Raw genomic sequence first — 26,677 nt, 5'->3', positions numbered from 1 at the left:
ACGTGGTGTTCAGACATCCTGCTTAACGTCTTCTTGGCCATTGCTGTGGATAACTTAGCAGGCGGAGGATCAAAGAAGAAAGTGGAGTAAGTGAAGTGACGATGAACTAAGATCCATCCTGTTATTGTACAATGTCATATAAGAGCAAAGACGAATATATTAGCTTTCTTTACAATACAACAAATCTGCTCTACCCTGCGCTTGTCTTCGCAGAGAGAAGAAGGATGAGGAAGAGGAGTGGGATGAAGATGAAGAGAAGGAGGGTGAAGGCGAAGAGGTATGGGATGTTTAGTAACTTCAAACTAAGGCTTGGCGTGCTCATCTAAAAAAGGATGTCATTGACCTCTGTCGGGTGCAGATTCCTAGTAATATAGAACATCAAAGAACAAGCACTTTGTTGAACGTCTCTTCAGTTTTCTTTTTCTTAAAGAAAAAAAATTAAAAAATTAAAAGAAATAAAAGAGAGAGAGATATTCAACTTGTGGGTGCGTTTGTTCTTTTGATGTTCTATGTTTAATAACCTTTCACAAGCATTGTTATCTACATCACTGGTTCTCAATTTCTGGCACAGGGACCACCAGTGGTCCAAATGGACCCTTACAGGTCTGGAACTCTGGAGCTAAATGGACCCTTATGAGTCTACCAAATGGAACCAAATGGGCCCATTTGGTTCTATTGGATTTTACAGCATATTGTCCTCTCTGTGTTTCCTGTGTGCAGAACGAAGAAGATGACTGGCAGGAAAATGAGATGATGGGGGCCATTGAGGGACTGGAGGGTGAGTGTGATCTCAATCGGCCACTTTTTGCAACAGTCGTACAGAATGATTAAGTACATAGGGCATTCATTTAAAACACAAGATGAAATGTGGCCACTGTGGTAACTAAGTAACCACATTTCATCTTCATCAGTCTTAGTTGCAGGAATTTCATGAGTGCTGGTACACAGTATAACACCACTGGAAACGTTTCCTGTCAACGTATTACACTAGCAAGGGCTAGCAATCAGGGAACCCATCCCTAAAAAAGGAATTTGAATCATTCACAGAGATCTGAATCTGTCTAGAGATATTACTCCGCTAGTTAGATGCCTAAACATTTAGCCTGTTATTCACACACTCGCTCGAGCCAGACTGATAAACTGTTGTCCCACATTCTTCGTCTTCATCTTTCGTGTATCATCCTCAAATGTCCAACTCTGTATCGTGTAGCCACGCCCTTGTTTCTGGTCCAAATTGGAATAGGCCGGCCTCAGAAGCTGGTCTGTACAGGGGGCAGGTGTTAAGTATGTGTTCGGCAGACTGCTCAGGCTTGCTGCACTCGCATGTTGCACTGTCTGTGAAACTGTCTGATTTGAAGCAGCTGATTTGAAGCGGCCGACTCCGGTTCAGTAGGGTCCATTGCTGGCGTGGTAGGTCCTCTCCTTCAACGCCAACACCCTGGTCCCAGATGTAGCGATGGATATGGGAGGGAGCAGCAGACTCCCACTCCTTCTTCCAGGATGCCGCCAGCCATGCACTTGTGGACAAGTCCTCCGGGATGGAGCGGAGCATCTCTTGTGCCACCTTGTTGTAAGGGTGGCGGGACTTGAGTCCTCTTACGTCTCGGTCTTCCAGCTGGGTAATTGGGTGGCGAGTCTGGCGACATTCGTTATACAAACTGGTCCTGCACCATTTGTTGTTACTTGCAGAACAGGATGCGTGGAGGCTGCCATCTTCTCCTCCCTCTCCACATTGAGGTTCTGCTGTTATATTGTATATCAGCACGGCTGTGATCCAAAGATACAAAGAGTATCTCTCTATAACAGCTATACCTCCTCTCTAAATATTGATATAATTATAATTTATATAATATGTGGGAAGGAGGATGACTAAGTTAAGCAGTCACACCTGGCCTGAGTCAAACTAGAACTGTACTCAGAGCTGGGTGTGGCTGCGCACCTGTTGTGCATGGACTTGATCAAGGCACAACAGGAAAAACTGTCATCTCCACAAACACTCAGAGTGTCCGGACAGTGGAGAGATCGCCTCTCCTGTGTACAATAATATTATTATTATTTAATAATAATTATTATTATTATACACAGGAGAGGCGATCTCTCCACTAGTTCTAGTTTGACTCAGGACAGGTGTGACTGCTTAACTTAGTCATCCTCCTTCCCACAATATAATAGTTATAATAATGTTTCACATACTTTTTATTGCTATTATATCTAAACTGTTGGTCCTTTTTTATGTAGGGATCGCTCCAATGAAACCTGATTTCTCAGCACCCAAGGAGAAAATTGACCCCATTCCTGATGGAAGTTCATTCTTCCTTCTTGGGAAGAAAAACTGGTAATTGCAAATTCTGAATGTATATTTATTTAAGCTATCATTCTATTGTGAGGGTGATGGTGAAACCAGATCCGATCTACAAGCTCATCGCGATGTATTGTGAGCTTGTATATAGGCTATTTTTGCTACTTCTGCATGACACTGTCATAATGTCTAAGTAAAGAATTAGGCCATTAATTTATACTTCTACCCGAGGTTGAGTGAAATTATTGATTGTTTCGTAATAGGTAATAGATTGTATGCTGATCTTTCTGCTTGTCTTTCGACAGTCTGCGAGTGGCGTGTCACAACCTCATCCATCACCCCTACTTCACCAACTTAATTCTCATCTTCATCATCTGCAGCAGTGTCTCTTTGGCCGCCGAGGATCCCATCAAATCTCACTCCTTCAGGAACATTGTAAGAATCATCTCCATCGTATCCAAGTTGTTCTCTTTGCGTTCAGTACTTCATCTCAGCCTGCTCATACAGTACTTAAGCCTCATACTTCATCGTATGTGTTGCTTACAATACGTTGTTAATGTAGATCAGTTAGAGTATGTTGCAACTAAAGTAAAAAACATGACATGACAACATGGCTAGTGAGCAACCGCTGCTACAGCTAATCAAATCAATAATGGGTGTGTTATATAGCTGTGTCCAGAGCTATGGATGTGCCAATGTGCAAGCATAGACAGTAGTAATGTCAACACTAACAGTGTGTCACACACTTAAACACATCCATTACTCATTTGATTAGCTGCAGCCTGCAGCATTGATTGCCTACACCTGGCCTATTGGGCCAAAGTGGGGTCCGGGGACCCCCAGGCGTCCTCGAGGGAGTTCCAGGGGGTCCCCAGCTAAATGATAGTTTGAAACCAAATGGACCCTTATGGGTCTGTAACTCAGAGTGTACAAACATTGCTTTTACAATATAAATCTGGGGTCACAGAGATATAAATGCCATTAAATGGGGGTCCGTAGCCTGATGCATGTCAACCTGGGGGGTCCTTGAAATTAATCGGGTTGAGAATCACTGCTAGAGCCATACAAATCTTCTCTTATGGGGGTCCCTGGCACATCTTTTCAAATTGGGGTCCACGGGATAATTAGTGTCAATTTGGGGGTCCTTGACATGAAAACGTTTGGGAACCACTGCTATAGGGCACCGCTCCACAGAAGCCTTGTGGCGCCTGCCATGTTTTTAGTTTTTAACCTCAACTGGAAAACAAAATCGGACGAGGGCTTCATTTGACATAATTTGACAGCTTGACTTGATTATGTGAATACCATATGAGATGATGTTCCTGTGTGTTGTCCTCAGGTGCTGGGTTATGCTGACTATGTGTTCACCTCAGTGTTTACAGTGGAGATCGTACTGAAGGTCAGCAGCATCTCACCTCATCCAAGTCAGGGCTGAAACACTTCCAATAGCCTAATCAGTTAACAGAAGATTAATCCAATCAAAATATGCATGTTTGTCTTTGTTCCATATTAGAAAATGAAAGGTTATGTTTGATCACACGTTTGTACATAACACTTTGACCGGGGTCCTCAGGGCTCTATATTTGGTCGGCTCCCTTTTCCCAATTTTCGAAATGATCATATATTATAACTACCGGTATGTATTTATTGAATAATGACAGAATAATTGATGGATGTTGCAGCCCTAATAAAATACGGACATGACTCCATCAGTGCTACATGAAGTCAATACTGAGTATAATTCAGTAGTAAACACAAAATTAACAAATGAAACCGATCAGTTGTTCTTAATAATGAAACTGTCAGGATGTAATAGACATTTTTAGAATCTGATCTCAGGTCAGAATGGGTTAAGGTAAGGTCCTGACCCCCAGGGATCAGGGTTCCAGGGGGTCCCCAGCTATATGATTGATAGTTAGGAACCAAATGGACCCAACATGTCTTTAATTGCAAGACGTACAAAAGTACAAAGTACAAAATGTATACAGAGTTATGGGGGTCCGTGGCTTAATGCATACCAATCTGGTATCTATAAAATAAAAGTTTTTTTGAGAATCACTGTTTTAGATAAATCATTGAATTGAATTTGTTTCTTCATCCTACAGATGACGGTTTATGGAGCGGTTCTGCACTCCGGCGCCTTCTGCAGGAACGCCTTCAATCTGCTGGACCTGCTGGTCGTCAGCGTTTCTCTTGCATCCTTCTTCCTCCAGTGAGTAACCTGCCAAAACATTGGCAACAACTGCTGCTGCGGTAAATTAAATACGCTAAAATGTCTTCTGTGAGTGCTACACTGTTTCTTAAGACTGTGAGTCTACACACGTACTTGATTGCCTAAAATGCAGAGCCGTCAATACTTCTCATTGGTCAAATAAATATCATTATTCACAGACAAAGTTAAAGGGGAAATCCACTCATTTTCAACATTGAACTATGTCATTAACATACCTTAGAGTTGTTGTGTGGAAATAATAGAAAAGTCGCCCCCTTCTGTGTAGCCTAGAACTGGAGGTCATGTGATCAGTGATCACGAAGATGTACACATAGTATGTCTTTGTCCAAGGTATCTCCAAGGTATATTAATGACAGTTCAATGTTGAAAATGAGTGGTTTTCCCCTCACTTTCAAAATGTTTCAGAAACAGCAGCATCTACAAGCTCACAACACGTCACAATGAGATATGTTGTGAGCTCTCAGCTCTCAGATCAGATTGTGACAATTTTTTTTAAAAGAACCACCGCTCATCCGCTGAAAAAACGTAAGTGAGGTGCTGGAGCCATAAAGGGACACTGCACACTCAGATCTGCGCACAATCAATGTATTTATTTAGCAAGCTTTCGGTCTACTGACTGAAGAAGGTCAGTGCCATGCCATGCTATTTTTGTGTGACATACTGACATTTGTATGATGAAGTATGAAGAGCAGATACGATTTTGCTGATAGCACTCTCTAGTGTTCAATAAAGGGAGTTTATTCACGGTTTCATTTCTTACAACATTCTGCTTTCACTTTAACATTATTTTTCGTCTCATAGTTTTATTGGTGGTCTTACGTTATTTGACTTCATTATTCTGAATGATACACATTGTTGCTCTCAGCTCAAGTGCCATCTCCGTGGTAAAGATCCTCCGAGTGCTGCGAGTACTGAGGCCCCTGAGGGCCATCAACCGAGCCAAGGGCCTCAAGGTAAGCTTTGTTTGTTAGTTTGTTAGTTTGTTTCTCTCGTCTCATAGGTTGACAACATGGCAGTGGTTCTCAAACTGTTAAATGGTAAGGACCCCTCAAAATCCCCTTCTCAGAGTTACAGACCAGTGTAAGGGTCCATTTGCTTCCTAACTATCATCAATAATTAAGCTGGGGACCCCATGGATCCCCCTCAAGGACCCCTGGGGATCCCCGGACCCCACTTCGAGAACCACTGTGTTAGGGAACATAAATGTGGATTTATGTAAAACCATGTGTTTCTTTGTGTGTTGTCAGAATGTGGTGCAGTGTGTGTTCGTGGCAATCAAAACCATCGGTAACATCCTGGTCGTCACGTCGCTGCTGCAGTTCATGTTCGCCTGCATCGGTGTGCAGCTCTTCAAGGTTTGACTGGACTTTATTAAACATATATGGATATCAGATAATAGTATATAATCAAGGTTGGACTTGTTAAAAAAAACAGAGGGGGAGACATTTTCTTCGCCAAATAGCGAAAACAACTGATCTACACACTCATAGCATCTTGTGATTTGACGTGATCTTCAATACTTTTGGTCTTTTAATCTTCATTTTTGAGTTTGATGATTTTTTTTACAAGTGAAAAACAAAGGGACGCCATGGTTAACATTAATTTTAAATTAAACATTTAAAGTGTTATATTATCAGATCAAAATAAATGACCAGAGGCCGTGGGATATCAAAAGCAGTGGCATGTCCCCCCACATTCCCCCAGCAAATTCAACCCTGCTCAAAATGATTATGTGATACAGGTCTGGTGACTCATTGATATTTTATGTTACAGGGAAGATTTTTTTCTTGCACAGATGAAGCGAAACACACTCCAATTGAGTGCAAGTAAGTTAACTTTATACTTTCTCTTCTACATTGTCTCGTGACGGATGTCACGAGACATCCGTCTCGTGACAATGTGTAAGAACACACACACACACACACACACACACACACACACACACACACACACACACACACACACACACACACACACACACACTCCTGTCTTTTTTGCAACTTAATATCTTGACTGTTGCTACCTAAACTAAACTGTAGAAGGTACTGCTACGACAGCTACTGCTGATGGTTAATATGCCAAGCTTAAAGGTACATTTTACATACAATGTCGCTGATGTATTTTGTATTATTCTATTAGTATAAAACTACAGACTTTCTTTTTCTCTTTCTTTTTCTTTTTACTGATACTGAACTCTGAAGGAAGCCGAACAAAAATATGTGTCATTCTTATGTACTTGTGAAGATGAAAAACTACAACATTGAACCTTAATGTGTTGAACCCCTGTATATGCGTGTGGGCTAACCAATAACACCTGAGCTCTACAGTGTTGTCAGCTACGTAGGTGGTGTGCTTCTTGCCTTTCCTGGCTTTGCCCTGGGTTGGCTCCGATAGTGTCCGTTTGCTTGTAAGGGGCCACTAGTACCGGGTGCCTGACACAGTGCCCTGCCAGCCTCGTGCTTCTCTCTTTGATTTTGTCTGTGTTTGAACCTCAGGGGGACCTACGTGGTTTACAAAGACGGGGACATGAACCATCCCATGGTGAGAGAGAGGCTCTGGCAGAACAATGACTTCAACTTTGACAACGTTCTGCAGGGGATGCTGGCTCTGTTCACCGTGTCGACGTTTGAAGGCTGGCCACAGTGAGTTTCTCAGTGCTTCTCCGATGTTTTCATCTAAAGGAACACCCAAGTTGATATGTATCAGCCCAAATTGCCCTAATAAAAAACTAAAACCATTTTGTTTGTGTGTGTGTATACAGGCTTCTTTACAGAGCTGTTGATGCCAACGCCGTAGACCGAGGCCCAATTTACAACTACAGAGTGGAAATATCCATATTCTTCATCATCTACATCATCATCATCGCCTTCTTCATGATGAATATCTTTGTGGGTTTTGTCATCATCACATTCAGAGAGCAAGGCGAGGTGGAGTTCAAAAACTGTGAACTCAACAAGAATCAAGTTAGTTGGGTTTTTTTGGCTAAATCTTGAAAGATGTTTATACAGTGACGTTTTCTTTACATCATCAAAATGTCATTATTTGTGAAAAGCTAAAGAAAGAGAAAAACTAAGGAGAAGTTTTACTTCTATGGTCAGGCACATGAAAATCCGGGCACAACTGTGAGTTAGGATGGGTGATGGCTCATGTTGATCGAACATCGAACATTCAGCAAAAGAATGCAGCTTGTAGATTACTATTACTATTTATTGTGGCGAAGGGATTTGGTGTATAGTGGGAATTCGGGGGGAAAGTATAGACCCCCTTGGGGACTCCGGTCAAGTGGGCTTGGTTAAAATATGAAGTGCTTTTTACACACAAACTCACTTCGCTGGTACAAAACTTGAATTTCTATGGTGTATTTTTCCACCTCTGGGGACATAAACCAGCTGCTGTATTGAAGTGAAATTCAGTGTAAAGGATGGGAACAGTTTTGACAGATAGATAGTTACATTGCAGCTCTGAGGTACAGTATAGAATAGATGCTATATACTGACTCAGAAAGTTCTACAGTCCAGAACAGGCGGAAGGCTATAGGAGGAAGGCGTAATGTGTTGGTTTTTCGTGTTCTCTCTGTCCTCTAAATAAAGGCTCTTTATTATAACTGCTTTAGGCCCATGCACACATATCCAACACGTGCAAGATAAAATAACAGTCAGTTATAGAACTGTATCTGCATATTATTATTATTTTTTTGCTCCCAAAAGTGATTTTAATTACTTTTTTAATTTAAATTAATTCTTTATTTACCTCAAAATCAAAATATATAACTGATCACTACAGAGGCAGTAAATATCACCATAATTATAAGTTCATGTATTGAGTTAAAAACTTTGGCACACCCAATTATCAAATTGTTATAGGTTTTGGCATTCCTTATTGTTATAGGTTTTGGCATTCCTTGCTGCACTTCATCTTCAACAATAGTACTGTAGATTTCCATTACTCCATATAATCCAACTCCAATTATTTGTTTCTCTTCTATCCTAATCCAGCGTCAGTGTGTGTACTACGCGCTGAAAGCTCAGCCTATAAAGATTTATATTCCCAAAAACCCGTCCCAGCTCAAGTTCTGGAAGATTATCAACTCCAGCCAGTTTGAATACCTGATGTTTGTACTCATTCTGGGCAACACGCTCACCCTGGCTGTGCAGGTAACATATACCATATAATAATATAATAATAATAATAACATATAATATACTGTAAATATATTACATCAGTGATTCCCAACCTGTGGGCCTGGGCCCATTGATGGGCTGCGAGGGTATTGCAAGTCGGCCACAAAATAATTAGCAAAACACTGACTTGTAGCTTTAAATCCTTGAGAAAATGGGTTTTCCTAGTGATACTAATAACATTACACTACGTTGGTTTATTGATCCGAGCCTGAACACAATCTATTGATTGTTTGATTTATATAATTGATTGAAGCTCTGAAAAAGCCTGTGGCCCACCCATCAAAGTGGTCAGATGGGTGGGCCATGAACGTGAACGCTTTCCAAATTTTCAAGTGGTTCAGGTTCAAGGTTAACTTTTCAGAAATGGTTGGGAACCACTGTATTAGATATTGCATTTCACACTTACTTTAGTTACTTTACAATATAATATCACTAACACCCCCTTTAACATTGTTCCGTTTCATGTTTGTTCCTTCAGCATTATGAACAGTCTAAGATGTTCACCTCCGTCATGGACACGCTCAACCTGATCTTCACCTTCGTGTTTACAGTGGAGATGATCATCAAACTGATGGCACTGCGAGCACATGTGAGCTGAAAAATATAACAAAATAATACAGTATCAGTCGTTTCTACTGCCAGAGCTGAAACGTTCATAGATCTATTTGACCACATTAATGTGAGGTTAGTACTATGATGATCACTGAGGCTTCAGAACTCCTTTCACCTTGTAATTGCTGGATGTTATTATGCTAATGATAGATTAATGATTGGTGATCTATTCACAGCACTACTTCATTGATGCTTGGAATTCGTTCGACGCTTTGATCGTGGTGGGCAGTGTGTTGGATATTGCAGTTTCCGAACTCAGCGTAAGTTTGTGACATTGTGGTTTTAGTTGTCATGGTGACAGCAGTCATCACACAGGTTACTGTAGATGTATTTATATACATATATTATATTTGTACTGTACACATTTAGTCGACATTAACGCAGATTTAGTTTTACAAATAAATGCTCATGTTTTATCTTAACTATAGTCTGTTTTCAACCCTCATCTTACATGCTGTCACTGGTTGCTCTGGAATCTTTGGACTATTGATGTAGGGAGGCGGGGCCCATCCTGAGGTAAGAGAGACACACACACATGCATGCACAGACTCAGGGACACAGCACACACGCACGCACATAATATACTGTACAATAATATTTGCTATCTCACAACATTATCCTCCAAACAGCAGAACTGTAAAAGAAAGATTAAGAAAGGAAGAAATGAGTCCATGCTATGATTCACATCATTCACTGTCTGTCATCTCTTTTCAAATAGCCCCCTCTAGTGTCTTACCGCTTGTTGGAGCTATTCACTATTTTGTATTTCACATTCATTTGTTGGATTTGTTTGGTAGAATTATTGTATGCATTATTATTTCAGTTTATTTGTGTTCCAGTTAAAGGCTTTTATTTTGAAGGTATTGGGCAATTGGGTGTGCACAGGTGAATTTATTTAACTGTCATCAGACAGGCACTCATTCAGATTTCAGTTTGGCACTGGGAAGGTTTTTACCAGGGTGACAGGGTCAAAGCAAACTAGCAAAGCAGTTATTTCCATCATGTTTGCCATACTTGTCTGTGAAGGAAATGGAATAAAATATCACCAACCTGCAAGAGCCGTTTCGACATCGACTCATTTATCCACTATACCCGGTGCCTCAGTGGCTTTTTGAACTTTATTGTTGTTGACAAATAGCCACTACACCGCTTATAACCTATAGCTCAAACATATGATTGCCATTGCTACTGGCAGGAGGCCGGCCTGTTTAAACTCCATGGCTCCCACATGAGTTGTGAACTATTGTTTTTCTACCCAGGGTGGAGGTAAAGAAAGCGGCAAAGTGTCCATCACATTCTTTCGCTTGTTCCGAGTCTTGAGATTGGTCAAATTGCTCAGCAAAGGGGAGGGCATTCGAACGCTACTCTGGACTTTTCTCAAGTCCCTCCAGGTCAGTACTGTATTCTGGAAGAAATTGTTAGTTTCATACTGTATACTTAAAGCTGCTATAAGCAACAATATGTCAAATTTGTAATTACTGTTTTTTAGTTTTTTTGGTATTCAGACAGCCAGCAATGAGTCAAACGCTCCTAAAAAATGTAGTCTTTTTGACACATCTAGGGTCCACAATCTGCATTCAAATATGTTGCTAGAAACTTTGTTTGTTGAGAAACGGTTAAACAGGCAGCTGAAGGTCTTATTTTAACCACATTATTTATTTTGGTTTCTCCTAGGCCTTGCCTTATGTCGGCCTGCTGATTGCCATGATCTTTTTCATCTATGCTGTGATTGGCATGCAGGTGAGTATCCTGTGCAGTGTACGCAATGAATATGACTTTGTGTGATGCATCATGCAGAGTTATACAGTTGAAATACTAGTTTGTTGCAAATCTGTTTCTAGGATGGTTGTTTGTCCTTCATAATTATTTTTGTTTCTTGTTTACTGGGTCACGGGTGACTGCGCATTCAGGGGAAAAACCATTTTGACTGAACCGTGTACATCTGTCTGAGTTCTGAGTCCGCTAGTAGAACAGCACGCTAGTGCTACAGTGCACGACCATACTGTAACTAGAAGGATGCATTCCAGATCTGTTGTAAAGAAGAGTGCTGTGTTCTGCCATCAAGAAGCACAGAAACCCATGTTTATGTCCTGCAGGGATGGGAGAGAGCTCCCTGTGACACAGTCAACCGACCTCACCTGTGTTTGCATATTCAAAGTGGTGTGTTCTTTCTCCTTGCAGACGTTCGGAAAGGTGGCCGTAGACGAAAGCACCGACATCAACAGGAACTGTAACTTCCAGACCTTCTTCATGGCTTGCCTGGTGCTCTTCAGGTGTGAAAGGCAGAACAAGAACCTGAGCCTCCGCAAGTTTTCAAACGGCGGCAATTTTGCTCTTACGTCAAACTCGGGCTTCCCATGTCGATGCTGCATTGGCCGCTGCTAGGGTTGTCCCGATCACGTCATTTTTAAATGATCGAATTGGATCGGGGGCAAATAAACGTGATTGGGACATCCCTATATCAATATTATATTCATATCATGATATTAGACTGGATATTGTCTGTGATTTCGGATACTGTTCTACTCTGATGGCATAAACGGGAAACATCTGTATCGGCAGATACAAAAAAAAAAACGTGATCGGATTCGGGACATCCTTAGCCGCTGCTGTTCATCTGAGCGATGATGCATGATGATTGTAGCAGTAATATTGACTGAGGTCTCACCACAATTACAATCATCATAACTTGTTGAATTGTCATCCGACTTCCAAGTGGTTTGTTATGCTCGTCAAATAGAGAAAATGGCCAGGTTCCCCTGCCTGGCAGTGACATTAATGTACAAGTCGACCCACCAACCAATGCACTGACTATCTACGTATATATATCTACATTCATTATATTACAGTAAGAGACCACACCTTCTGCTCAAAGTTTAACGTTTTTTATTGAATGGGGAACCCAGGTTGGGTGAGACTGTAGTCTCAGGAGCGGATGCCGTCGATGGTCGCTCAGAGAGCGATCGTCTCTGCTCCGATACTGTCCCGGGTTTCTGGAAGAGTTGGAGAATAGAGTGGGAAGGGGGAGAATGAGGAGATGGAGGTGGTAGGGGTGGATGGGGTGATTGTTCAAGACCACGTAGGCAGTAAGAATAGGTAAGTGACAGCTCGCAGGTGTATTTATACTGTGGTGATTGTGACGGGGCCGAATGATAATGGAAGGCAGGTGATGTTGATAAGTGTGACATTAGAGAAAAATGGCTGCCATGATGATAAAATGGTTTTGTCGCATTTTCCTCTTCCTTCCAGGTGTGCTACAGGAGAGCAGTGGCAGGAGATCATGCTGGCAGCATTGCCAGGGAAACGCTGTGACCCCCAGGCCGACACAGAGCCTGGAGAAGAGTACAGCTGTGGCAGCAACCTGGCATACATTTACTTTATCAGCTTCTTCATGCTCTGTGCCTACCTGGTGAGAAGAAAATCCATTTTCTATTACAACAGAAATCCTACTAAACAACAAGGAATCCTCTGTCTGTCTGTCTGTCTGTCTGTCTGTCTGTCTGTCTGTCTGTCTGTCTGTCTGTCTGTCTGTCTGTCTGTCTGTCTGTCTTATACAGCATCCAGCCAGCCTCTTGCAGAGCCACGTCATAAAACATATATCAAATATTGTATCTGCTATTGTATTAAGTTCAAATTAAGTCCTGGCAAAATGAAAGTCCTGTTTGTCTCTCCAGATCATCAACTTGTTCATTGCTGTCATCATGGATAACTTTGAGTACTTGACCAGAGATTGGACTGTGTTGGGAACCCACCACCTGGATGAGTTTAAACGAGTCTGGTCGGACTACGACCCTGAGGCCACGTAAGACTTATTTAACCCTATTTGATGTTAGCATTATGTTATGCTTTAGCTATTGTAAAATAGCAGATCTACAAGCTCATAGCGCGCCACCCAGTGGCGCGCTACGAGCCTGTAGGTCTGCTATCTTTGAAAACACCTCAGTCCGTTGCATAAAGTTTGTTATGTCCCCCGTCATGTTTATGAGGCAGCAAAGGCCTGTCATCAAAGTCTGCAACTGTAATGCTACAAGAATATATTAGGTAAAAAGTACCATACCCAGGTTACCCAGCTGAAACAGATGGATACTGTAATGGCTGCTGTCGGCTTACAGAGGTAAACAAAGTAAATTCCCAATCAAGAACCACACCACCAAATAAACAAGTTTAACAACATTTTTTAACGAAAAGAAGAATGCAATGAAACGAATAATGAACAGAAACGATGATGACCCACGATAGGTCATGACGAAAGTGAGAACAGAGGGAGAACTGTGGGTTGGATGGGCTTTTATACGGGTGGAGGTGACCTGATTGGAGGTGGCTTGATAGGAGGTGTAATTGTAATTGTTGTAAGTCCTGACAAAATTATTAAAACATTTTAATTTCACAATCCTAACATTTTCTTGCGGGGCAATACTTTTATTCCCCATGTGATATGTGGATGCTTTAATTTATACCAATAGCCGATCTACAAGAGCTTGTAGATCAACAATTTTTGCACGACAAAATATATGTCCCATTTAAGACATGCAGTATATCTTCCATCCTCTATTCACTGTTTTATCATAGCATTTTGCCTTTCCAACCGTCTGTTAGACCCTATCGACCAGGATTTACCTTAGCAACCAAACACACACACGCACGCACGCACGTGCACACACTCTCTCTCTCCCTCATTTCTTCAAAATCACATATCAATGTCTGTGTCGATTCAATTCAATTCAAATTTATTAAAGTGTCAAATCACAACAAGTTGTCTCAAGACACTTTTTGTAACAGTGGTAACTAAAAACTCCCAGGATCCAGTACATTTTGTTTCAGATTCTTCCATGTTTTAGTGGTGTGATGATTATTATTTTTTATGTTTTGCATTTGCTTAATGTAGCACTTATTATTATTATTATTATTATTACATTTAGACTAGATATTAATTATGAAGAGCCATACGGTCTCTGCCTCCCACAGCTGTACAGTCCATGATCTGCCTCTTGCTTTCAGAGGTCGAATAAAACACATTGATGTGGTGACCATGCTGCGCAGGATTCAGCCTCCTCTCGGTTTTGGAAAGCTGTGCCCTCACCGTGTGGCCTGCAAGGTACACAGAGCTCATATACATTGTGTATACAGTTTATACACACTGTATATACGGTATGATGATATGATGTGTTCAGTATGACATAGACTAATGCTAGCAAGTGAATGGTAGATAAATTCAAGTGGTCAGTAGAATGTATACCCCATCCCCCCTGGTTTGTGTCAACAATCCAATTAGTGGCCTCCTATTCTACCTCCTCTTCTACCTACTCACTCACTCCTCCCTCTCTCTCTCTCTCTCTCTCTCTCTCTCTCTCTCTCTCTCTCTCTCTCTCTCTCTCTCTCTCTCTCTCTCTCTCTCTCTCCCCCCCCCCCTCTCTCTCTCTCTCTCTCTCTCTCTCTCCTCAGAGACTGGTTTCCATGAATGTACCTCTGCACCCTGATGGGACTGTCACCTTCAGTGCCACTCTATTTGCTCTTGTGCGCACCTCACTGAAGATTAAGACAGAAGGTTCTGCCTCTTACACATTAGACACACGCGCACAGGGCAATTTCACATCCTATGCACTGTAATAGAATGGCTGTGCTGTAAACATAAAACCCTTTGATCATGTGTATTGATCTGTCCCTTTAGGTCCCATTGATCAGCAGAACGAGGAGCTGAAGCTGATCATTAAAAAACTATGGAAGCGCACAAAGCCAAAGCTCATCGATGAAATCATTCCACCCCCTAGAGGTAAACCACAGTACTGCCACTGCCCACAGGTTGGGAACTTAGAGTATGTATTAATACAGACGGTACCGGATTCCTCCTCCCATCCACTTGCATTAAGTTGCTCAAAAGCGCATGAGGCGATTTCACTCCTCCTTCCTATAGGAACAGAGTGTATTCTGGGATGGATTACCCCAATAACATGAACGCGCTGGTCGTTGACTATCATTGCGCCGTTTGCGCGCGTTCACGTATGAAACATTCGTTAACGTGTCATGGGCCCAATAACATGAACGTGCGCAATGATAGTCAACAGGCTCGAGCTGCAATGACAAATTCGGCCACTATGTCCATTTCGCCTCAGGGTTTCCTCTGGGTGCGTCTCTATTAATATATACTCTACGGTTGGGAATATAAGGACAATACCCACAATGCATTGTGCACTCTCCGAGTGGAGAAAAGGTTGTTAGTGTTATAGCTATTACGTTAAACACGGGGGCAGTGGCTCAGGAGGTAGAGTGGCCACTTGGGTTTGATCCTGGGCTCCCCCAGAGTTAGTGTCGAAGTGTCCTTGAGCAAAACGCTGAACCCCTAGTTGCTCCCGATGTGCAGGTTGGTGCCTTGCATGGTTTCCTCCGCCATCGGTGTATGAATGTGTGTGTGAATGGGTGAATGCGCCATCTATGTAAAGGACCTTGGATAAAGGCGCTATATAAATGCACCATTTACCATTTTCATTGTTATGTTTGTGTATATGGATACAAGCGTCTGTGTTTAGGCTTTAGGCTAGAGATGGTTAAGTTTATGTTGGAATTGGTGTAGCTAAGCACATAATCCCCATTTGCCAGCTTTATCCATATCACAAATAAAACAATGGTTTTCATTTTACATATAAATGTTTGTTCTCTTCAGGGGATGAGGTCACTTGTGGAAAGTTCTATGCCAGCTTCCTGATCCAGGACTACTTCAAAAAGTACCGTAAGCGTAAGGAGAGGGAAAGGAAGAGCAAGAAGAAGGATAGGGCAGCTTCTCTCCAGGTAAATTATTGTGTGTGTGTGTGTGTGTGTGTGTGTGTGTGTGTGTGTGTGTGTGTGTGTGTGTGTGTGTGTGTGTGGGGTGTGTGGTGTGTGGTGTGTGGTGTGTGGTGTGTGGTGTGTGTGTGTGTGGTGTGTGGTGTGTGGTGTGTGGTGTGTGGTGTGTGTGTGTGTGTGTGTGGACTGAATCATCATAACATCATGTGAGCGTGATTTCCCCGGTATTGTTCACGCTGTACACAAACGACTGTCGGAGTGACTCAGACTCAGTCAGTCACCTGTATTTTTAAATTAGCAGATGAAAAATGTGTTTACATTTTAAATTATGTTACGGCCCCCTGTCTAGGGCAGGGGAAAGTAACAATGGGTTTTCCTTTTTTTTCGTTTTTAGCAGAGGAAAACTTCTTCAAAATGCAGGCTTCAGGTTTACATCAAGAAAACTTACTACAACTAACGGAACCCCCTAACATCAACCTGACCAAAATAATTGAAACAAACTAAATACAATTTACTAACCTACTGTACATACCTAAACTAACAAAAACAAGAATTGGATACACCAAATAAAACACACCCTTACGGGAATGAATGAAGCAGGTTTTAACATAGGAGAGAATATGTATAAGGAATATATAATATATGATATAAAATAGAAATATAATAACTTCGGATCTGTAATTAGCAGAAACCAAAGGTAACCAAGGCTTAACTTACTCAAAGGACTGAACACAAACTACCTAACTCACAGAACCGAACCGAATAGCAAAGAAAACATAAGGGAAAAGGTTGCATTGGGTGGAGAACAAAAGGGAGCGCCTTATTGTTGGTTTGATTGAGGATTATGAGATAAGCTATCGAAGAACAGTGGAATGGTTTGCTGGTTGGTGCAAGAGTAACTTCCTTCAGTTGAATATTAATCCTTTAGGGTTCTACAAAATGTCTTCTAAATCATGACATTGTTCTGAAAAACCTATGTTTCTATGTATCGGTGGTTCTCAAGCCATTTCATGTCAAGGACCCAAAATTTTCTATAAGACTGAGACAGTATAACTTACACAGCCAATACCATATTATTCTACCATTGAGACAGTATAACTTACACAGCCAATACCATATTATGCTACCATTGGGGCGATGGTACACAGTGTACCTCCGCTGCAGGCTAGGGCTTGGAGATCGTTTGTTCCCATTAGTATTGGACTATGACTGGTGGCCTTTTGTTTCTTCCTGCCTCTGGGAGGAGCTGTGAAGTATTGTCAATGTATTGTGTATGTGTTGTTTCTTTGTATCCTGATGACTGCTTGGCACAAAACAAATTTCCATTAGGACAAATAAAGTATCTATCTATCTATCTATCTATCTATCTATCTATCTATCTATCTATCTATCTATCTATCTATCTATCTATCTATCTATCTATCTATCTATCTATCTATAATGCAGGCAAGGTCCCCCTTTTTTAACCAGTATTATTCATTAACCTTATTTCTCGGAAAAACAGGACAATTATGATATTGTTAATGACTATTAGAAATATATTATCTTATTATAAATATCCACAGGTTGCATTGTGAACACGTCCAAAGACATTCTGCCTGGAAATACCCGTTTGTTTATGATCTGATCTATTCCCTCAGCAAGGGCTGCGAACGCTACAGGACCTGGCTCCGGAGATGCGCATGGCGATGGAGTTCGACATGGAGGACGAGGAGGCCACAACTCCCCGAGAAACAACAGACGGCGAGGTGTTCTTCATGGAGGCGGGCGCCTCGGTGATGCCCAGCCCCACCAGCACGCCCCTGCCCACCGCGGAGACGCTGGAACAGATGGCCAATGCTTTCTTCAGCGAAGCCGAGACCCAGCCGGTCAACGACGGCGTGGTGACCATGCAGGTGCGCAGAATTATTATAGTGAATTAAAACAAAATAACTCAAACTAGAATAAAAAAATTACATTTTAGTTAAAACGATGACTGACTGAAACTGTGTTGTGCGTTTACAAAACTAACTAAAGACATTTTGAATCATATGATATGCTTTGTCAGTAGACTATCGCATATTACTCTTAAAATAACAAAAATAGCCGATCTGAGCATTCTGAATCTCTTCCTGATTATCCGATATTACAATAAACTAAAACAAACTCTAAAACTAATAAAAAACAAAAATGAAACGTAGCCGTAAACTAAACTTAAATCCACTGAAGTCAAAACAATATTAAAATAAAAACTAATTGCAAACATTGAAAACTATAATTGCAGGTGACAGGTCTTCCAGTGGAGCAGAGGCCAGAGTTTCAGCTGTCAGCCATCGGAATCGTTACGGAACAGCCTGTCATGTGCGAGCCCGTCCCTCCCAGCAGGTCTGTTTATTTTATCACATCAGTCCACCCACTGGCTGATTTATTTTATTACATTTTTTAATGTTTTTTGTGGCTTTCGCCTTAATTTTATCTTTTTTATGGAGGGACAGACAGTAGGAAACGGGGAGAGAGATGGGGGGGGGGGGTGACACGTGCAGTAAAGGCCGTCGGGATCGGAAGTCGAACCCGCGGCACACTGCCAAACTGGACTACCAGCCAAAGTGCCAGTACCGTTGAGCCACGGCCCAGGCCCACTGGCTGATTGATACTCAAACTTTTTTAATGTCAAGGATCCCCAAATTAATTTGCATTTGGGACAGAGTTGCAGAGCCCTAAGTAAGGGACCATTCGGTTATTAACTATCAGTCATTTAGCTGGGACCACCTGGAACTCCCCCCATGGACCACTGGGGTCCCCGTACCCCACACAGACAACCACTACACTAACACAAAGGTCCACTTGGGAGCATGAATATGATGTAGGCAGCGGTGGCAGCGGTGGCCGAACGGTTTGCGGAGCGGTCTTGATATCGGAAGGTCGCTAGTTCGTATCCCCGGACCGGCATGTTAAATTTACCACCGCTGAAGTGCCCTTGGACAAGGCATTGAACCTCTACCATGAAATGTTCTATGAGCAGGGCCTGGCTGTAAACAAGTTCTTGAGCTTAGTCCAGTTACCCTGGGTAAACATAGTACCTTTCCTTTCCTTTCCATGTCCTGCTAACAGACCAATGGGCCGATAACATAACCCAAGCCCACCTAGGCAGAGGTTCTAACATTTTGTCAATTGAATAATGGATTTAATGATGATCGTGTAAACATGTTTTTATAGTGTCATTTTATTTAATTTGTATTTGTTTTTACAGAAAATCGAAACAACAAAGGTACTCAATTATAGCTTTAAAACAAGATGTATCCGCTTGGCCTCAGATAATGAGCATTTATTTACCTTTATTTTCTAGTTTATTATATTTGCTATGGCATTATTCTATTGCTATGGCTTATTGCGCTTATTGTATATATCATTTTGCATATTGCATAATATGGCATATTTTATATTGGTAGGCCCCTGTTGTTCCTGCTTGCAGCTATATTATTGTTATGTGGATCTTTGAGTTTGCTGTCATGATTATTTATTAATATTTTTGCATCACATAATCCATCATAATGTATACTCCACCACACTACAGTATACTTGCTAACAACAACTGATTTTCAAGCTAGCTGATATGCTGCTAATGCAACATATTTGTAAGCTTAATGATTTGTTTTTCATTTCAATGAAAATTGCTCACCCAGTGTATGTTCCCCTGGAAGTACACTCTCCTTACGGGTTTGGCCCATAAGTACACTCTCCTTACGGGTTTGGCCCATAAGTACACTCTCCTTACGGGTTTGGCCCATAAGTACACTCTCCTTACGGGTTTGGCCCATAAGTACACTCTCCTTACGGGTTTGGCCCATAAGTACACTCTCCTTACGGGTTTGGCCCATAAGTACACTCTCCTTACGGGTTTGGCCCATAAGTGCCAATAAAGCAAGTTCAGGCCATATAGAAGCATGCGCACTGCAGTAGTGTCCTATAAGCACCTAAGCTTGCATTACCAGATTTGGCTTTCTTCAAACATCACTCCCGGTTCTGGGGGCCCGGTATCGTGTCACACACTGAAAATAGCACAATGACATATATAACCTCATAACGCATTTACGTATAAATCAAAAACAGAATCCAAAATGTTCTAATATAACAGGTCTACAAGAAAACAACATGCAAGCAGCATAAAGCGTTGTGAGCTTGTACATCTATTTTTGGTATGCAACACCCACGTCTGTGACACGTTATGAGCTTATAGATCTGACATTTTCAGTGCACAACACGTATAACTCAGGCTGCGTCCGAAATCATTCCCTATGCCCCATATAGTGCACTACTTTGAGGTTCCGCCATTTTGTTATAGTGTCCGAATATGTAGTGAGCATTTTTGCACCCTAACGTAGTGGACTGAAGTATCCCATAATGCACCGGGAATTGTAGGGAGCATCCGATGGTCACTACAAAAACACAGCGAAGCAAATCTGCCCCATAATGCATTGTGCAAGCTCGCTCTTGAGCGCACATGCACGCGTTTGCGCACGTGCGCTGCTTCTGCATGCATGCGCTCATTGCGCTACAACTCAGAAGAGGCAGAAGTTGAACCAGCGAAAGAAATCAACACAAATGTACTTTTTAAACTTTCGTTTTCCCCTCTTTTCTTCCCTGGCGGATCTCGAAGCTACAGATCTCGAGACAAATGATCTGTGCATTTATTTGAAATTGTTTTATTTTATTTATAATAAATCTACTCGTTTGCAATAGTATTACTAATCTGATTCATTGTATCACCCAGGCCCAGCGCATGACGTTAGGAGAGGAATCAGTTGCTTGCTGTAGAATATATTTGTGAGATTCTTTATCACAAATGATAAATGCATTAAAACTTCATTGTGTAGGCAGTCATTTATTGGACTGCTGTTTCTGTTAACACCAAACGTCCGTATTGTGAGCAGAGCTTGTAGATCGGCTACTTTTGGTAATTCTTTACCAAAAGTACCCAAGTAAAAGTATACAAGCTCACAACACGGACGTCGCGCGTTGCTTATAGATCGGCTATTTTTGGTAGGCCTATCCCCCCCGCCCCAGGATTAGCGGGGGTTCATGTGGTTAATCAATCATGCTGCTGATATTTTCATATATTGTCAAGGTTGTGCACTGTTTTCATATTGCTGGATAATGGATATAGCCTAATATTAATTTATTGATAATAATCATAGTAAAATAACCTTTTTATCATAGATATATAGGCCTAAATGCCTGCAAACATATTTTCATTAACCTATTTTTTCTTTATTCATTCATGAATTTAAAAATAACTTTACAAACTGTCCTTGCAGGGAGGTGACAGCCTGCAGTCACTTATTTGATACAGTCTGTTCCTAGCAGAAATTCAGCAGCAGCGTTTTGATTGGTTTCTTGTAGTCAGTTGATTCTTCATCTCCAAATGAGTGAAACGGCCGGGATGATTTGTTTATTTTTCAAACAGTTCTTTATGAGGCGATCTGAAAAAACCTAATGGGGATTTCATGCAAATAAAAAGTACATGAACCCGCGGAACTACAGCGCCCTCTATCGATATTGACGTCAGAGTCGGTGCTCCCCATACAGGGAGTATTGTCCGAAATCATCACTATAGAGTCCACTAGAGTCTGGATCCCCGTATGGGGGATAGGGAGTAGGGAACAACCCTAGCAATTCGGACGCAGCCTCAGACTGTTGGCTTAACTTTGCATCCCGTTTCCCAGGATGCATTGCATGCTCAACGAGATGATAGCCTTTATACCCCAAGACGAGGAGGCTGCTGAAGGCCAAGAAGAGGCGGTGACTGCAGAAGTTCCTGCGGAACCGGCTCCAGTTGTTGAACTGGCTCCAGTTGTTGAACCGGCTCCAGTTGTTGAACCGGCTCCAGTTGTTGAACCGGCTCCAGTTGTTGAACCGGCTCCAGTTGTTGAACCGGCTCCAGTTGTTGAACTGGCTCCAGTTGTTGAACTGGCTCCAGTTGTTGAACTGGCTCCAGTTGTTGAACTGGCTCCAGTTGTTGAACTGGCTCCAGTTGTTGAACTGGCTCCAGTTCCGGCTCCAATTGTTGAACCGGCTCCAGTTCCGGCTCCAGTTGTTGAACCGGCTCCAGTTGTTGAACCGGCTCCAGTTGTAGAAGTTGTGTTCACACCGGCTACACCTGTATACGCTGCAATGACACAGGTGCAGGAAACTGCACCTGTGTCTGCTACAACGCAGCAGTATTACTACAGTCAAGTGGACGTCACCAGCACAGTGCAGACAGACAACAGGTGAGAAACAAGAGGTGTGTGTGTGTGTGTGTGTGTGTGTGTGTGTGTGTGTGTGTGTGTGTGTGTGTGTGTGTGTGTGTGTGTGTGTGTGTGTGTGTGTGTGTGTGTGTGTGTGTGCGTGTGCGTGTGCGTGTGCGCGCTGCAGACAGACAGAATTTCTACAACAATTGGTCGCTCGTTTGCCATAAGTATGATTTATAAATCCAAAATGCCATTGTAATCATAATTTTCTGGTTAGCTAAAAGGCTTGTCTTGTTGGACTTCCTAGATATGCAGAAGTTTCATCTGTTCCGCCTGTCGCTGTGGAGAGCGTCAGTGGAAACGGTTATAACGGCACAGCTTACAACGGCACAGCTTCCAACGGCACAGCTTCCAACGGCACAGTTTATAACGGCACAGCTTATAACGGCACAGCTTCCAACGGCACAGCTTATAACGGCACAGCTTATAACGGCACCGACATGAACGGAGGAAGTGTGTCCTCCTACGCTGCAAACGGATACAACGGGAGCGCATACAGTGACGACTACAGCTTGAACGGCAGCATGTCTATCAACGGCAACGGAAATGGCTACAACGGAAACAGCTACAATGGAAACAGCTACAACGGAAACAGCTACAATGGAAGCGGTTACAACGGAAGTGAAATCGGTGACTCTGGTTTTATCCGGAGACGCATGCTTCCTAACATTCCTTTAGGTAAGACTTGTTGCAAAATGCAGTGAAGCATGATAGAGGTTTTGGTTTTCATAATGAAACCTGTGTGATTCTTTTTAGGTCGAAGGCCGTCATTTAACCTCCAGTGTTTGAGGCAGCAGAGCAGCCTCGATGTCCCTACGCCAGTCCCCCAGTACCGGGGGACACCCGCACTACAGGTTTAAAACACACACACACACACACACACACACACACACACACACACACACACACACACACACACACACACACACACACACAACTATGCATAGTTCACCTAGGTAGCATAGGATCTCTTATTGAAATACAGTCTATGGTGGGATTTGAAACTTGCAACTACTAATAATACAACTGTCAAATTTTCAGAGATGTGGCAAACATGTCTCTTCCAATTGAGTGGGACACTTTCAGTCTAGATCTCTGGCAGTGATGCTCGACATATCGATCAATCAGTCTTTCTTTCTTTCTTTCTTATAAAAAATTGAATATCTACATGCTCGCAATTTTTGTACAACACCGTTTTACAACAAAATATATAGGGCTTAAATTGGTAAACTAATGGATTATTACACAAATGATCAATTAACAATTTTTTCACATCAATTCATTGAAAAGGTTCACACTGCAAGATCATTCGATGAAACGAAAAAGTAATCAATAGAATAAGAGAATAATGTATATGTACAGCCCTTGTCACCATGGTTTGTATTGCTACCGTATTTGTGTCATCATCAGACCCAGCACAGCTTGGACTCCAGACGCAGCAGTGTGTCCTCTGCTTTGTCATCCATCTCGTGGGCCAACACGGCGGGATCATCCAGAGCCACTCCACGAAACGTAGGAGGAGGCATCGGCAACCCGTCGGCACACAGAGGGAAGCTCATCTACACCCCCATGATACTGGTGGATGAGACTACCGGCGCCCAGCAGACCCTGTGGGGCGACGGCTCTGCTAGCATGCCTGCGGGGGCCACTCGGCCAGGGGGCTGGTACCCCGGCGGTCAGGGCCGAACCTACAGCAGCATGAGGATGCCTCCTGTCAGCCAGGGCTTTGTGGACAAAGGCAGCGCTGACAGTCTGGTGGAGTCGGTGAGTGAGATGTGAACATGTATTTCTTTAAGCGTCCGTATTCTGGGCGCGAACATTTGTCAAAAAGACCAGATCTGCAAGTTGTAGATCGGCTCCTGTAGCTCATAAGCCCAATATCTCCCTGGTCAAGCAGGGATTCTGTCTTGCAGGTTCAAATCCTGGTTAAGATATATGAAACCTACTGATTGCAGCTTTAACATTCTTTCTCTGCCCGACATGTGTGTGACTGTGAGAAATCAAAATGTATGTATTGTATTAAAAGCATGTCTCATGTCTCATCCTCCTCCATTCAGATCCTAATATCAGAGGGGCTGAGTGTTTACGCCAGAGACCCAAAGTTTGTGAACTTTGCCAAGCGGGAGATCGCCGAGGCCTGTCACCTGACCCTGGATGAGATGGAGGCGGCTGCCACCGACCTGATTGTGCGCGGTGCTAGCCAATCCATGAGACGCTTTGAGGAAGACCTGGGGGATGAAATAAACTGTGTGGTTTCTTACTGAAACCAAACGAGGAACTCAAAGAACTGTGTGAGTGTGAAGGTTGAACGTCTGAACAAAGGTTGTGTTTTATTTATGTGCTAAGGCCTTCTACTGGCACAAAAACACATGGTTTGGAGAGAGGATCTATCTCATGCTAACTGGGAGGAAGAGTAGTGTAGTGATGTGGAAATAGAGATAGATCTCTTTCACATCATTCCCATTTCTGTCCTACTGGGACCGTCTCAGAGCAATGATCCTACGAGGTTGTTAAGGCTTGGTTTGTGAACGCAAGCAGCTGTTAATTTATCCTTTTGTAACTCTGAGAGTGTACGAATGTTATACTATCTCTGAGTTAAATGAACACTGTGTGAGCTTGAAGTCCATAGGACCTTCTGTTGCGGGGCTCAAAACGGTCTCTGACGTGACTGCATTGTTCTGCAATAATTCATTTAAAATCATATGTAATTTTCTTTTTATTTAATTTTAGCGTTATTTATGAAAATTAGGTTTTTAGATTTTCCTCCTTGTTTTCTACTGTACTTTAACAAGTTAACAACTACTTTCACATTTGTAATATTTGTATGAAAATAGAGCACATTAATTCTATAATAAATTATCATTTCAGGACGAGTGTATGACCCAAAAGAAAGCTACATTAGCATTACCAGTTTTATATTGAACATATTTGAATACTAAACATTTTTCAAGTTGAAAATCATCATCAATCAATAAATAAAAGATAATTGTTGTGACTCTTAACCTGTCTGTAAGGTAGGTTATTATATCTACTCTGCAAGTATGTTGTTGTTTTTTGCTCAGATTTGTACATTAAAAATGGAACGGTCACTGTTGTTTTTCATGTCAAATATGCTGATGCATTAGATTCTTGCATGGCAGATGAGAGAGAAACATCTGGTTTTCAACATTACGGCAGATGAGAAACATCTGGTTTTTCATTCAAGATCAGTTTAGCGCACATCCCCCCTTTCTTGGTGCTGAGACAGAATTCATCAAGGAAAGGAAACAACTCAATTTCTACTGCTCTGTGTGAACAGGCTGTTTAGTGATGTTTCCATCCTCACTGATCTCTTTCAGGTTTTCAACTTTAAAGAATTTGTCTTTGTCTCCACCAGACCGAAGGCATGGGGAGAGTGTGTGTGTGTGTGTGTGTGTGTGTGTGTGTGTGTGTGTGTGTGTGTGTGTGTGTGTGTGTGTGTGTGTGTGTGTGTGTGTGTGTGTGTGTGTGTGTGTGTGTGTGTGTGTGTGTGTGTGTGTGTGTGTGTGTGTGTGTGTGTGTGTGTGTGTGTGTGTGTGTGTGTGTGTGTGTGTGTGTGTTCCAGAACGGCCTGTTATAGCACCACCAGGAGGCGGTTATTTGTAAAACACATTTTTGGATATTACTCCTCCATATTTTGTCCAAAAATCCCACAAATTGTTTCACAGTATCTCTATAGTCATGTGCTCAAGACGGATCTGTCCGATATTTCATATAACATTGGCTTTCAAAGTTTGCAGGATTGGCCCGTTTTTAACAAAAAGCCTCAAATCATGAATGCAGCGTGCAATTTACGTGAAATCTTTCACTCACTTTCCTACTACTAGGCTGAGGAATATATCCCACCCTTTTCACATTGGCCTGTTATAGCGCCACCAACAGGTGGATTTTTGCAAAAATCATTTTTGGAACAAAATGCCTCAAATCATCCAATTGCCATCAAAGGCATAAGAACAAATGGCACCCTTTTCACTATTTCCCTATTATAGCACTTTTGAAACTACTATACTTTGTTGCAGATTTGAAAGCAGTGCTGTCAAGGGGACAAATAACAGGCTGTGGGCTACAGTAGTTGCCTCATTTGCAAATTTGATGAGACGTGCAGCTTTGGACGAGATTGTCCCAGTTTCAAGTCCTGACATAGTCCTGACAAATATCTCTAAAAATGTATTTTGTTTTTACTTTTTCAGAGAAGCTGGATGATCTACAAGCTCACCACGCGCTGCTAAGGATGCCACTGGTTAAGCAAACTCACTTAGTTTATGACGTAATCTCATATAAGTTTGTT

The 26,677-nt window shown here is 42.1% G+C and overlaps 1 protein-coding gene across 1 annotated transcript in view; it reads left to right on the top strand.

The window, feature by feature from the left end:
* Nucleotides 1-24,635, top strand: part of cacna1fa (calcium channel, voltage-dependent, L type, alpha 1F subunit a) — a gene marked incomplete at its 3' end in the record, with an annotated part of 35,285 nt that extends 10,650 nt beyond the window's left edge. Inside the window, exons 16-48 of the mRNA XM_080762949.1 lie at nucleotides 14-86; nucleotides 214-277; nucleotides 721-778; nucleotides 2,239-2,335; nucleotides 2,605-2,734; nucleotides 3,639-3,698; nucleotides 4,405-4,511; nucleotides 5,398-5,485; nucleotides 5,780-5,887; nucleotides 6,306-6,358; nucleotides 7,028-7,174; nucleotides 7,294-7,495; nucleotides 8,528-8,686; nucleotides 9,192-9,302; nucleotides 9,502-9,585; nucleotides 9,821-9,841; nucleotides 10,585-10,716; nucleotides 11,000-11,065; nucleotides 11,507-11,598; nucleotides 12,575-12,734; nucleotides 13,000-13,127; nucleotides 14,324-14,420; nucleotides 14,768-14,870; nucleotides 14,994-15,095; nucleotides 15,984-16,108; nucleotides 17,743-17,997; nucleotides 18,366-18,466; nucleotides 19,332-19,349; nucleotides 21,805-22,350; nucleotides 22,619-23,049; nucleotides 23,128-23,225; nucleotides 23,782-24,135; nucleotides 24,429-24,635. Coding sequence (XP_080619075.1) covers nucleotides 14-86; nucleotides 214-277; nucleotides 721-778; nucleotides 2,239-2,335; nucleotides 2,605-2,734; nucleotides 3,639-3,698; nucleotides 4,405-4,511; nucleotides 5,398-5,485; nucleotides 5,780-5,887; nucleotides 6,306-6,358; nucleotides 7,028-7,174; nucleotides 7,294-7,495; nucleotides 8,528-8,686; nucleotides 9,192-9,302; nucleotides 9,502-9,585; nucleotides 9,821-9,841; nucleotides 10,585-10,716; nucleotides 11,000-11,065; nucleotides 11,507-11,598; nucleotides 12,575-12,734; nucleotides 13,000-13,127; nucleotides 14,324-14,420; nucleotides 14,768-14,870; nucleotides 14,994-15,095; nucleotides 15,984-16,108; nucleotides 17,743-17,997; nucleotides 18,366-18,466; nucleotides 19,332-19,349; nucleotides 21,805-22,350; nucleotides 22,619-23,049; nucleotides 23,128-23,225; nucleotides 23,782-24,135; nucleotides 24,429-24,635 — 4,577 coding nt within the window. The remainder of the gene's footprint in view (nucleotides 1-13; nucleotides 87-213; nucleotides 278-720; nucleotides 779-2,238; nucleotides 2,336-2,604; nucleotides 2,735-3,638; nucleotides 3,699-4,404; nucleotides 4,512-5,397; nucleotides 5,486-5,779; nucleotides 5,888-6,305; nucleotides 6,359-7,027; nucleotides 7,175-7,293; nucleotides 7,496-8,527; nucleotides 8,687-9,191; nucleotides 9,303-9,501; nucleotides 9,586-9,820; nucleotides 9,842-10,584; nucleotides 10,717-10,999; nucleotides 11,066-11,506; nucleotides 11,599-12,574; nucleotides 12,735-12,999; nucleotides 13,128-14,323; nucleotides 14,421-14,767; nucleotides 14,871-14,993; nucleotides 15,096-15,983; nucleotides 16,109-17,742; nucleotides 17,998-18,365; nucleotides 18,467-19,331; nucleotides 19,350-21,804; nucleotides 22,351-22,618; nucleotides 23,050-23,127; nucleotides 23,226-23,781; nucleotides 24,136-24,428) is intronic.
* Between the last annotated feature and the right edge of the window lie 2,042 nt (nucleotides 24,636-26,677).

The sequence above is a fragment of the Protomyctophum bolini genome, assembly GCF_963924005.1.
Source record: "Protomyctophum bolini genome assembly, chromosome: 5".
Classification (NCBI taxonomy): domain Eukaryota; kingdom Metazoa; phylum Chordata; class Actinopteri; order Myctophiformes; family Myctophidae; genus Protomyctophum; species Protomyctophum bolini.
This window is presented reverse-complemented; position numbering and strand designations above follow the sequence as displayed.